The sequence below is a fragment of the Phalacrocorax aristotelis genome, chromosome 25 (assembly GCF_949628215.1).
Source record: "Phalacrocorax aristotelis chromosome 25, bGulAri2.1, whole genome shotgun sequence".
Taxonomy (NCBI): domain Eukaryota; kingdom Metazoa; phylum Chordata; class Aves; order Suliformes; family Phalacrocoracidae; genus Phalacrocorax; species Phalacrocorax aristotelis.
The window spans coordinates 1,054,869-1,066,354 of record NC_134300.1 but is presented as its reverse complement, the minus strand read 5'-3'; the positions used below and the strand labels follow the sequence as shown (position 1 = coordinate 1,066,354).

At 65.8% G+C, this 11,486-nt stretch overlaps 1 protein-coding gene across 6 annotated transcripts; it reads left to right on the top strand.

The window, feature by feature from the left end:
- Positions 1–643: 643 nt before the first annotated feature.
- On the top strand, positions 644–11,141 carry ATP8B2 (ATPase phospholipid transporting 8B2). 6 transcript variants are annotated; one of them, XM_075074948.1, is made up of 27 exons: positions 644–839; positions 1,993–2,051; positions 2,737–2,850; positions 3,035–3,133; positions 3,323–3,384; positions 3,536–3,608; positions 3,972–4,042; positions 4,212–4,291; positions 4,517–4,675; positions 4,750–4,838; positions 4,913–5,109; positions 5,834–6,042; positions 6,266–6,309; positions 6,385–6,550; positions 6,624–6,812; positions 7,014–7,129; positions 7,276–7,440; positions 7,527–7,638; positions 7,778–7,883; positions 8,016–8,160; positions 8,247–8,430; positions 8,625–8,848; positions 9,184–9,267; positions 9,486–9,731; positions 9,876–10,014; positions 10,107–10,237; positions 10,339–11,141. In XM_075074948.1, the coding sequence occupies exons 1-27, from the start codon at positions 809–811 to the stop codon at positions 10,624–10,626; spliced, it is 3,582 nt and encodes a 1,193-aa protein (XP_074931049.1). In that variant the 5' UTR covers positions 644–808; the 3' UTR covers positions 10,627–11,141. The 6 variants fall into 6 exon arrangements, with proteins under 6 accessions (XP_074931049.1, XP_074931048.1, XP_074931047.1 ...); XM_075074947.1 differs by lacking the exon at positions 644–839 and adding an exon at positions 933–1,062; XM_075074946.1 differs by lacking the exons at positions 644–839; positions 1,993–2,051 and adding an exon at positions 2,080–2,646 and having other exon boundaries at positions 9,666–9,731.
- The last annotated feature ends 345 nt before the right edge of the window (positions 11,142–11,486 follow it).

Sequence of the window (11,486 nt, the reverse complement as noted above, 5' to 3'; positions counted from 1 at the left end):
CAGTCCAGGGGCATGTGCTGCTGGGGAGCAGGGGCTGCCCCCTTGGGACCCACCGGCACTGTCCCTGGGATCCCTGAGGCTGCCCCTGGGACCCCCAAGTGCTGCCTCTGGCCCCCAGGACACCCCCCAGCTCTCTGGGATCCCCTGGGGCTACCTCTGGCCCCCCAGGATCTGCCCCTCCCCCAGTTCTCTGGGCTGCCTCTTGCCCCCCAGAACCCCCCAGCTCCCTGGGACCCCCAAGGGCTGCCTCTGGGACCCTCTGGGCTGCCTCTGGCCCACCAGGACTCCCCCCGGCTCTCTGGGACCCCCATGGGCTACCTCTGGCCCCCCAGGATCTGCCCCTCCCCCAGTTCTCTGGGCTGCCTCTTGCCCCCCAGACCCCCCCAGCTCCCTGGGACCCCCTGGACTGCCTCTGGCCCCCCAGGAACCCCTCTGGCTCCCTGAGACCCCCCTGGGCTGCCTCTGGCCCCCCAAGCCCACCCCCAGCTCCCCAGGACCTCCCTGGGGCTGTACTCTGGGACCTCCCGGGCCCACCGAGGCTGCAGCCGGTACCCGCCGGGGCTGCCCCCCGCTCCCCGGGACCCCCCGGCGCCGCCCTCCCGGCCCGCCCCGTCCCCCCGGGCAGCGCTCCGCCGCTCCCCGCCGCCCCATCACTTCCGCCGCCGACCGGCGCTGCCGCGGCCATGGGGCGCTGAGGCGGCGGCAGCGGCGCGGCAGCGGGAGCGGGGCCGCAGCGGCCCCGGCAGCGGCCCCCGGCCCGGCCCCGGCCCCGGCCCCCCGCTCCCCATGGGCTGCGGGGCCGCGGGCCATGGAGCGGTGCGCGGCCCGCCGGGCCCCAGGTGAGCGGGGCGGGGGCCCGGTAGGCCGCGGTAGGCCCCGGTGGGCCTCGGTGCGGCCCGTTGCCCCGGCAACGCGGCGGGGCGGGGCGGGGCGGGAGGGCCCGGGCCGGGGCACCGGCAGCGCGGGATGGCGCCGCCGGGGCGCGCCGCGGCCCCGCAGCCATGACGGTGCCCCGGGAGATGCCCGAGAAGTGGCCACGGCTCCGCGCCCCCGGCGGGGCGGGTGGGTGCGGGCGGGCAGGGCCGGGCCGGGCCGGGGCGCCGGCCTGGAGGGTCTGGGGGTGCTGCTCAGCAGGGCTGGGGGGATCTGGGGGTGGAGGGGAGCAAGGCTGGGGGCTGGGGGTGCAGGGTTGGGGGCCAGGGGATGCAGGGCTGGGGGCCTGGGGGTGGAGGGGAGCAAGGCTGGGGGTCTGGGGATGCAGGGCTGGAGGCCTGGGGGTGGAGGGGAGCAAGGCTGGGGGCTGGGGGTGCAGGGTTGGGGGCCAGGGGATGCAGGGCTGGGGGCCTGGGGGTGGAGGGGAGCAAGGCTGGGGGTCTGGGGATGCAGGGCTGGGGGCCTGGGGGTGGAGGGGAGCAAGGCTGGGGGTCTGGGGGTGCAGGGTTGGGGGCCAGGGGATGCAGGGCTGGGGGCCTGGGGGTGGAGGGGTGCAGGGTTGGGGGCCAGGGGATGCAGGGCTGGAGGCCTGGGGGTGGAGGGGAGCAAGGCTGGGGGTCTGGGGGTGCAGGGCTGGGGGCCTGGGGGTGGAGGGGAGCAAGGCTGGGGGAGCAGGTAAGCAGTGCTGGAGGGTCTGTGGGTGCAGAAGAAGAGGGCTGAGGGTCCAGGGGTACACATAAGCAGGGCTGAGAGTCTGGGGGTGCAGGACTGAGGGTTTGAAGATGCAGGGTTGGGGGTACAAACAAGCAGGGCTGGTGGTCTGGGGGTGCAGGTGTGTGGGTCCTGGCGTGGGGGGAGCACAGGGTCACACAACACAACTGGGGGGCTTCCCTGTTTCCCTGGAGGTCTGGGGCTCCTGGGCTCGTCTGGGGGGCTTTTGGGGTGCAGGGGAGCCGGGCTGGCTGGCTGGCTGCGGGGTGCAGAAAGGAGGTCTGGGGGTGCAGGGGGAGGGGTCTGGGGTGCTGGGGCTCCAGGCTGATGGGGTACGCTGTGTTGCAGAGGAGGAGAGGCGGGTACGAGCCAACGCGCGGGAGTACAACGAGAAGTTCCAGTACGCGGTGAGTGGGATGGCCAAGCCCCAGCCCTTGGGGCCTCGTCCCACAGCTCGGGCAGGTCTGGGGGGCTGGGGCCTTTGTCACCCTCCGGGTCAGCAGAGGGGGAGGTTATGGCTAAAAATAGATGTTTGTCCCTGAGAAAACTGCTGACGGGCCATTAACGCCGTGCTCATGGCGCACTCCCATGGTGGGGGATGCAGCCCCCCATTCTCTGCCTGGGCCTGAAGCCCCCCCAGCTCTGCCTGCACCCCTGCCAGGTTCCCTGGTGCGGTTCTGTGTCTGGCTAATTACGAGCTTCCGGAGCTGCTGGGGGAGGGGCACTGCTCACCTTGGCTTCCCCCTCCACGCCAGAGGTTATTTCTGGCTGTTCCAGACCAGGCCCTGCCTTGGCCTCGCCGCAGGGCGGGGAGCAGGGGGTCTGGGTTGGGGCGACCCTCGGGGGAGGGGAGGGTGCTGCTGCCAGGGAAACCCGGTCCCTGGGTACTGGCTGGCGACTGAGGTGGAGGAATTGGCTCCTCGAGGAAGCTGCCATGGAGGTAGAGCAGGGGCAGGAGCTGGGTTTGAGGCTGCTGTCCAGAGCCCCCAGATTAGGCACACGGTGAGTCACAGCCCTGCCCCCAGAGCGATGCTGGGGGGTCACGGGGCCTCAGCAACTCATGAACCCCCTTCTCACCCCATCCGTTCCCAGAGCAACTGCATCAAGACTTCCAAGTACAACATCGTCACCTTCCTGCCTGTGAACCTCTTCGAGCAGTTCCAGGAAGTGGCCAACACCTATTTCCTCTTCCTCCTCATCCTGCAGGTGAGTGCTGGGGGGCCCAGGGAGGCAGACAGTTGCCCCCTGTGCTGTCCTTCTCTGGCCAGGCAGCCAGGAGGGCCCAGGGCACGTCCTGCCCCTGGGAAGCAGCGGTTTGGCACCGTCGAGCAGGGGTAGTGTGGGCCTGAGGCCGGCCTTGTCCCCTGTAACTCCCGCTCCCTGTCCCCAGCTGATCCCACAGATATCTTCGCTCTCCTGGTTCACCACTATCGTGCCTTTGGTTCTTGTCTTAACCATCACAGCTGTCAAAGATGCCACCGACGACTATGTGAGTGGTGCCCTACATGCCCCTCTACCTGGCTGGCTGTCAGCTGGGTATGGGGGCTTGGGGCTGGGCAGGGGGCTGTGACCCTGGTTCAGATGTGTGGTGCCCGGGGCCATGGCATTGCAGGGGGAGGGATGCAGGACCCCATCCCCAGAGAGGCTGACGCTGCTGTCTCTTCCCCTCTGTACCCAGTTCCGCCATAAAAGCGACAACCAGGTGAACAACAGGCAGTCTCAGGTGCTGATCAGCGGAGTGTGAGTGTTGCAGGGACGGGGCAGCTGGGGAGGGGGCATGGGGCACTGTGGGGTGCGGCACAGGGCTGCAGGTGGGAGCAGAGCGCAGTGGGGCAGGGGAGAAGCAATGCTTCTGGCTCCTGCCTAACTCCACCCCGCTGTCCCTCTGCAGCCTCCGGCAGGAGCAGTGGATGAATGTCCGTGTTGGAGACATCATCAAGCTGGAGAACAACCAGTTTGTGGCGGTGAGTGTGGCCCCGAGATGAGCACGGTCCCGGCTGGGTGGCGCACAGGGACAGCAGCACGGTGTGGTGCTGCACCCCCTCTGCTTTTGTGCTGACCTCCTGGGGTGGGGACGTCAGGGACTTTCCAGCCTGGAAGTTGCATTTAGGTTGTAGCGTTTGAGCCATGTTTGAGCTCTGGGGATTTGGCTGATGCATGTGCTTCAGGCAATGGTGTCCAGTCCAGGGTGCTGGCAGCACCCTGCTGATGACACACAGCTCTGCAGACCTTGCTGGCCCCTGGTGTCCGAGAGCTGGGAGCTTCCCTGGGGAAGGCACAGGGGAGCCCCAGTGTCAGCACGACCCTTCACGTCTCTCTCCCGGCAGGCTGACCTCCTCCTCCTCTCCAGCAGCGAACCCCATGGGTTGTGCTACATAGAGACTGCGGAGCTGGATGGGTAGGTAACCCCTGCTTGCCTCGGGTGCCAGGGGAAGGCAAGAGGTAGGAGTGAGAACGGGCGGCAGGTAGGGCAGGAGCTGCCTGGGACCTGAAACTGGGGAGCGTCTGTGAAGGCCCTCCCTGCCAGGCTGTTGCCAACCCCGTGCGTGGTGCCTCCTTGCCCACAGAGAGACCAACATGAAGGTGCGGCAGGCCATCCCCGTCACCTCAGAGCTGGGTGACACCAGCAAGCTGGCTCGGTTTGATGGTGAGTGCCTGCGACCGGTCCTCTGCAGCGGGGCAGCCCCTGGGTTTCCTCCTCCATCAACCTGGTGTGGGTCCACTCTGGAGAGACCAGGACCATCCCAAATGGTGTCGTGGTCCTGTGGCTTGAAGTGGATCTCTGGGGAGCTGGGAACGGCGCTGGGAGCACTGGGATGGAGCTGGCCACGTGGAGAAGGCACGTTACAGCTGAGCCATCCCCTGCGCCCAGGCGAGGTGATCTGTGAACCCCCCAACAACAAGCTGGACAAGTTTGGCGGGACGCTGTACTGGAAGGAGAATAAGTACCCCCTGAGCAACCAGAACATGCTGCTGCGGGGCTGTGTCCTGCGCAACACTGAGTGGTGCTTCGGCCTTGTCATCTTTGCAGGTGAGCTCGGGCAGCTGCTGCTGCTGCGCTGCACGGAAGGGAGAGACCCCACTGACTCCCTTCCCCCTCCCTAGGGCCCGACACGAAACTGATGCAGAACAGCGGCCGGACCAAATTCAAGCGGACAAGCATCGATCGGCTGATGAACACGCTGGTGCTCTGGGTATGTGGAAAGCAGATCCCAGTGAGCCCCGGCTCTGGCCCGGCTGGGGCTCTGATGTCCTGTCCCGTCCCCAGATCTTCGGGTTCCTGGTGTGTATGGGGGTGATCCTGGCCATCGGCAATGCCATCTGGGAGCACGAGGTGGGCGTCTGCTTCCAGATCTACCTGCCCTGGGACGAGGGGGTGCACAGTGCCTTCTTCTCTGGCTTCCTCTCCTTCTGGTCCTACATCATCATCCTCAACACTGTGGTGCCCATCTCGCTCTACGTGAGGTAGGGCAGGGGTCAAGGGGCTGGGCTGGGGGTGTGCGAGGGGCAGACACCAGGGATTAGGGGTGCCCTCTGGGGAGGGGGGATGGAGACCCATGGGCAGAGCTGTGTGCATGGGGTGGGCGCAAGCTGGTCTTCTGGTGATGGGCCACATCTAACCTTGGGGATACCCCCAAGACCTGAGACCCCACAGGTTCCTCGGGGCCCCCCTGGCTGTGTCTGTCTGGCTGCTTGTCTCTCCCTGCCCTGGCTGCATGCTGGTTATTTTGCTCTGCCTTCCTGCAGCTCTCAGGCTCCTGCACTGTCCCCTTCTCTCTCTCTTTTAATTTCTCTCTCTTTTCGTTCCCCAGCATGGGTTCTGTCACCCTTAGCCCCGAGGTAAGAACGTGTCACCCCCACCCCTCCCACTAGCTCATTGCTGTCTGCCCTGGGGGCCAGGGAGGGGGTTCGGGGCGCGTAGGTGTGCGAGATGCCCGGGGAGCCCTGCAGGCTGCCCCCTCAGTGCCAGGCCCCGTGTCCCCAGCCCTGGCTTGGCAGTGGCTGTCGGTAGGAGCGGGTGTGGCCAGCCCTGGGGAAGGGCGTGGGAGCTGGCAAGCAGTGTGGGGGCCCTGGGTGCCCAGGTGCCCCAGGTGCTTGGGAGTCAGGGGCTGGGCGTGTGTGTGCCCGTCGCTGGCTCAGCAGAGCGTGCTGCCCTGCCCCCGTGACGACCGACTGTCCCCCCCTGCAGTGTGGAGGTGATCCGTCTCGGGCACAGCTACTTCATCAACTGGGATAAGAAGATGTACTGTGCCAAGCGCCGGACGCCAGCCGAGGCCCGGACCACCACCCTTAATGAGGAGCTGGGGCAGGTGGAGTACATCTTCTCCGACAAGACCGGCACCCTCACCCAGAACATCATGGTCTTCAGCAAGTGCTCTGTGAATGGGCACAGCTATGGTGAGCACAGGGCACCGGGGCCAGGCTGGGTCTGCCTGTGGGGTGTGGGGGCACTGGCTCCCCTCCTGCAGACCCTCTGGGGGACTCGGGGCAGCTGGGGTATGAGGGGGTTCAGCAGTAGTCCTGTGGGGCTGCCTCTGCCCCGTGGCCCCTTGGATGTGGGTGCCGGTGGGGCAGCAGTGTTGGGTCCCTGTCCTGGTTAACTCCGTGCCCCGGCTCACAGGTGACGTGCAGGATGTGCTGGGTCACAAGGCGGAGCTGGGAGAGGTAAGGGTGCTGCAGGACCAGTGCCTGGCTGTGCTGTGTGCCGCAGGGGGGTAACCCCACCTCTGCCCCTGCCAGAGGCCAGAGCCAGTTGACTTCTCCTTCAACCCGCTGGCCGACCCCCGGTTCCAGTTCTGGGACCCCAGCCTGCTGGAAGCCGTCAAGCTGGGAGACCCCCACGTGCATGAATTCTTCCGCCTGCTCTCGCTCTGCCACACCGTCATGTCCGAGGAGAAGAGCGAAGGTGGGCACAGAGGGCAGGACCTGTCCGTGGTTCGGTGCGTGGCACCGGCTCTGACTCGCCGTGCTGTCCCCAGGGGAGCTGTATTACAAGGCTCAGTCCCCGGACGAGGGAGCGCTGGTCACGGCTGCCAGAAACTTCGGCTTCGTGTTCCGGTCCCGCACGCCCAAGACCATCACGGTGCATGAGCTGGGTCAAGCCATCACTTACCAACTGCTGGCCATCCTGGACTTCAACAACATCCGCAAGCGCATGTCTGTCATCGGTGAGGTCCTGGGCATGGCAGAGGGGCTCCGTGGTTGGGAGGGCCACGGTGGGGCTGGGGGGCTCCGTGCGGTGTGCTGGGGACCAGCCCCGCACAAACGGTGACATGCCTGTGGAGGCATCGTGGGATCATGGCCAGGGGTTGGAGTGGGACCTGCTGCTGCACCCCTGAGCCAGGCAGCGTGTCCTCTGCTCCCTGCAGTCCGCAGCCCCGAGGGCAAGATCCGCCTGTACTGCAAAGGTGCTGACACCATCCTGCTGGAGCGCCTGCACCCGATCAACCAGGAGCTGACCAACGTCACCACTGACCACCTCAACGTGAGTGGGGCAGGCTCCTGCGGGCCGGGAAGGGAAGAGGGGCTGCCCAGAAGCGCAGAGCCTGGTGTGTGCCCTGTCCTGGGGGTGATCAGGATCCGCGGACACCGTCAGGGTCTGCCTATGCACCCAGCTTGGGCCGCTTGCAGGAATATGCTGGCGAGGGGCTGCGGACACTGGTGCTGGCCTACAAAGACCTGGAGGAGAGCTACTACGAGGACTGGTCTGAGCGGCTGCACCGAGCTGGCACTGCCCCCGAGGCCCGTGAGGATCGCCTGGCTCGGCTCTACGATGAGGTGGAGCACAATATGATGGTACGTGGGCTGGGGGCACTGGGTGGTGGGGAGGTGGCTGAGGAGGGCGGCCCCTGCTGACTTCCCACCTGTTTGGTGCCCCCCAGCTGCTTGGAGCCACGGCCATCGAGGACAAACTGCAGCAGGGGGTCCCTGAAACCATTGCCATCCTGACGCTGGCCAACATCAAGATCTGGGTGCTGACAGGGGACAAACAGGGTGAGGCATTGCTGGGGTGGGAGTCTGGGCTGGCTGGAGACAAGGACATTCATGGGCTGGATCCCACCTGCCTGGGGGTTGTGGGACAGATACTCCCCCCTGAGCTGACCCTGGCTCAGCCCCTGTTTCCCATCCCTAGAAACAGCTGTGAACATTGGCTACTCCTGCAAGATGCTGACAGACGACATGACGGAGGTGTTTGTGGTTACGGGCCACACTGTGCTGGAGGTGCGAGAGGAGCTCAGGTGAGGGCCGGGGGGCAGGGCTGGGCAGAGGACACGCATGGGGCCAGCGTGGGGCACGGCTGCGCGTGGGGGAGCTGGGGCTTATGGAAGTGCCCTGAATCGGGGCCCCCTGACCCCTCTCTTTCTCCTCAGGAAAGCGCGGGAGAAGATGATGGACGCGTCACGCTCCATGGGCAATGGCTTCTCCTACCAGGAGAAACTCTCCTCCTCCAAGCTCACTTCTGTGCTGGAAGCCATCGCGGGCGAATATGCCCTGGTCATCAACGGGCACAGCCTGGTAGGGACTGGGGAGTGCTGGGCTGGATGGGACGCTGTGCCCGGCTGCGGGCCGTGCCCCCCACAGTCCTCCCGCTCTCCTCGCAGGCCCACGCGCTGGAGGCTGACATGGAGGTGGAGTTCCTGGAGACAGCATGTGCCTGCAAGGCTGTCATCTGCTGCCGTGTCACGCCCTTGCAGAAAGCCCAGGTGGTGGAGCTGGTGAAGAAGTACAAGAAAGCTGTGACCCTGGCTATCGGGGATGGGGCCAATGACGTCAGCATGATCAAGAGTAAGTCCTGGGGTCTGGGGAGCCGCAGGAGGGACAGGTCCCCCCTTGCACCATCCCAGGGCCCGTGGCAGCCTCTGTCCTTGCCCCTCTGTGCCCTGCAGGAGCACAGTCCCACTGGGGGGGGGGGTGCCACCCCCAGTCTCCTGTGCTCCTGGCAGAGCTCTCCTCACTCCACATGTCTCTTCCCTCCGCAGCTGCCCACATTGGGGTGGGCATCAGCGGGCAGGAGGGCATCCAGGCGGTGCTGGCCTCCGACTACTCCTTCTCACAGTTCAAGTTCCTGCAGCGCCTGCTCCTGGTGCACGGGCGCTGGTCCTACCTACGCATGTGCAAGTTCCTCTGCTACTTCTTCTACAAGAACTTCGCTTTCACCATGGTCCACTTCTGGTTTGGCTTCTTCTGCGGCTTCTCAGCGCAGGTGCGTTGCTGGCTCCTCCTGCTCAGAGTTGGGGAGGCTTTGCCTGCGGGACCCCTCTGCTCAGAAGCACGCCCTGGGCTCCCTGTGGGGCCTCATCCTGCACCAGCAGGTGCAGCCTGGGATCCCTCTAGAACGTGGCATCGTGCCGTGGGTGCGAGGAGCCCACATGGCTGGGGCTGCCAGACGGTGGCAGCAGCACCCCACTCTGCTTGGGGTGGGCACCCACGGGGGGGCTGGCGGCAGCTTTCCTCTCCCCGCAGCTGTGGGTGTGGGGACACGGGGGCCAGCTGGGGCAGGCAGGTCTCACGTCCCCCTGAGCACTCCGTTTCATGCAGACCGTGTACGACCAGTACTTCATCACACTGTACAACATCGTCTACACGTCGCTGCCTGTGCTCGCCATGGGCGTCTTTGACCAGGTACGGCGGGGGGCTGTGGGGAGGGGTCCTTGGTTGTGTGAGGAGCTGGCTCAGCTTCCCTGCATGGCCCACCGTGTGGGAGGAAGGGCTGCCTGGGGGCCCGGGCTGGGCTGTCCTTGTCCCTCTGTGGGTGGTGGAGGCTGGCCCAGCCCCCAGCGAACAGGCTCTGTGCCTGCCCGGGGCTGGAGGGAGGTGCCCAGAGTGCCTTGTGCCCCCAGGATGTGCCGGAGCAGCGGAGCATGGAGTACCCCAAGCTCTACGAGCCTGGGCAGCTGAACCTGCTCTTCAACAAACGGGAGTTCTTCATCTGCATCGCCCAGGGTATCTACACCTCTGTCCTCATGTTCTTCATCCCCTACGGCGTTTTCGCTGACGCCACCCGCAACGATGGTGCCCAGCTGGCCGACTACCAGTCCTTTGCTGTCACCGTTGCCACCTCCCTTGTGATCGTCGTCAGCGTGCAGGTAGGGAAGCGGCTGCTCGGCCCCAGCCCCTCGCCTGTAGCACAAAGGGTGGGTGAAGGTTTGGGCCCCCTCCTGCCCTGCAGCCGTGCTCGGAGCACCGCGACCGTCCCCTGAGCCCTGCCCCCTCCTTCCCCTCGCCTCCAGATCGGGCTGGATACGGGCTTCTGGACGGCCATCAACCACTTCTTCATCTGGGGTAGCCTGGCCGCCTACTTTGCCATCCTCTTTGCCATGCACAGTGACGGCCTCTTCCAGATGTTCCCCAACCAGTTCCGCTTCGTGGGTGAGTCCCTGGGGGCTGAGTGCTGCTCCCCTCCCCAGCAGGGCGCTGCCCCGGCCGAGCCCTGGCTCCACTCATCCCCTCCCCACCCCCAGGTAACGCACAGAACACACTTGCCCAGCCCGCCGTCTGGCTGACCATCGCCCTCACCACCGTGGTCTGCATCATGCCTGTCGTGGCCTTCCGCTTCCTCAAGCTGGACCTGAAACCTGAACTCTCAGACACGGTGAGAGCATGTGGGCGCGGGGGGAGCAGACGTGGAGTCCTGTCCCCTGGGGGCAGGTGGTTCTGCAGGTCCCTGACCCTGTCCCCTGGCCGTGTCCCCAGGTACGCTACACTCAGCTGGTACGGAAGAAGCAGAAGACCCAGCACCGGTGCATGCGGCGCGTGGGGCGCGTGGGTTCGCGCCGCTCCGGCTACGCCTTCTCCCACCAGGAGGGTTTTGGGGAGCTCATCATGTCAGGCAAGAACATGCGGCTCAGCTCCCTGGCGCTCTCCAGCTTCGCCGCCCGCCCCAGCGCCGGCTGGATCGAGACCCTGCGCAAGAAGAAGGGCAGCGACAGCAGCACCACCGGTAGCCCCAGCGGCGCGGCCGACAAGATGCTCAAGGTGTGAGGCTGGGGGGGGTGTGTTGTGTCCCCTCCCATGCAGCCAGGGCTCCCCTCGCCCCCTTCTCTCGCCGTGGCTTGGGGGAGCCAAGCCCCTCCTGTGGGTTGGGGTGCTGTGTGGAGACCAGGGGCCATGCGGGCCCAGGTCCTGAGGTTTGAAGGAGTCTGGACTGTTGCAGTGTAACCAAAAAAAAAATACTCTTCCTTGTCCCTGGGCTGGATGGACGGACGGACGCTGTCCCCAGCAGCCCCCTGGGCCACTCCTCTGTCAGTATTCACCTCCACAGAGTGCAAATACCCCATCACATGCGAATGTATCATGCCAGAGCCACCACCGCGGGCAGGTGCGGGGGTCTGGGGGGGCTGTGACAGTGCCCTGCCCCCTCCCCCACCCCTCCCCCACGTGTCTTCTTTTTATATAAAAAAAAAGGGGAAAAAAAAAAGAAAAAAACCAAACAAACACAGCAGAAAAAAAAAAAAAAGGAAGGAAAAACCCCTCCACGTTTACAGAGCGACTTGTTTCTCTCAGCGTTGGCACGACTGGTTATGGAGAGAGCAAGGGGGGCCGGGCGCTGGCAGGGGGGGAGCAAGGGGTGGCACTATCTCCCGGCCCCCTCGCCTGGGTGGGAAAGGGGAAGCGTTCCCTGGCTCCTTCCTGCTTTCTGGGGGAAGCAGGGGTGTTTGCAGGCTGCCGTGATTCACTCCCACGCCCGGGGTCTTGCACAACCCTTGGCCTCTGCTTCCTCCTCCTCCTCCTCGCCAGCTCCCGGGAGACAAGGACCTTCTCCCGGGGGTGCGGGTGGGCCTCGTCCCGTCCCTGCCAGAGGGGTCCGGGGGGTGTTGGGGGCCCGGGGCTGCTCTCTCCCT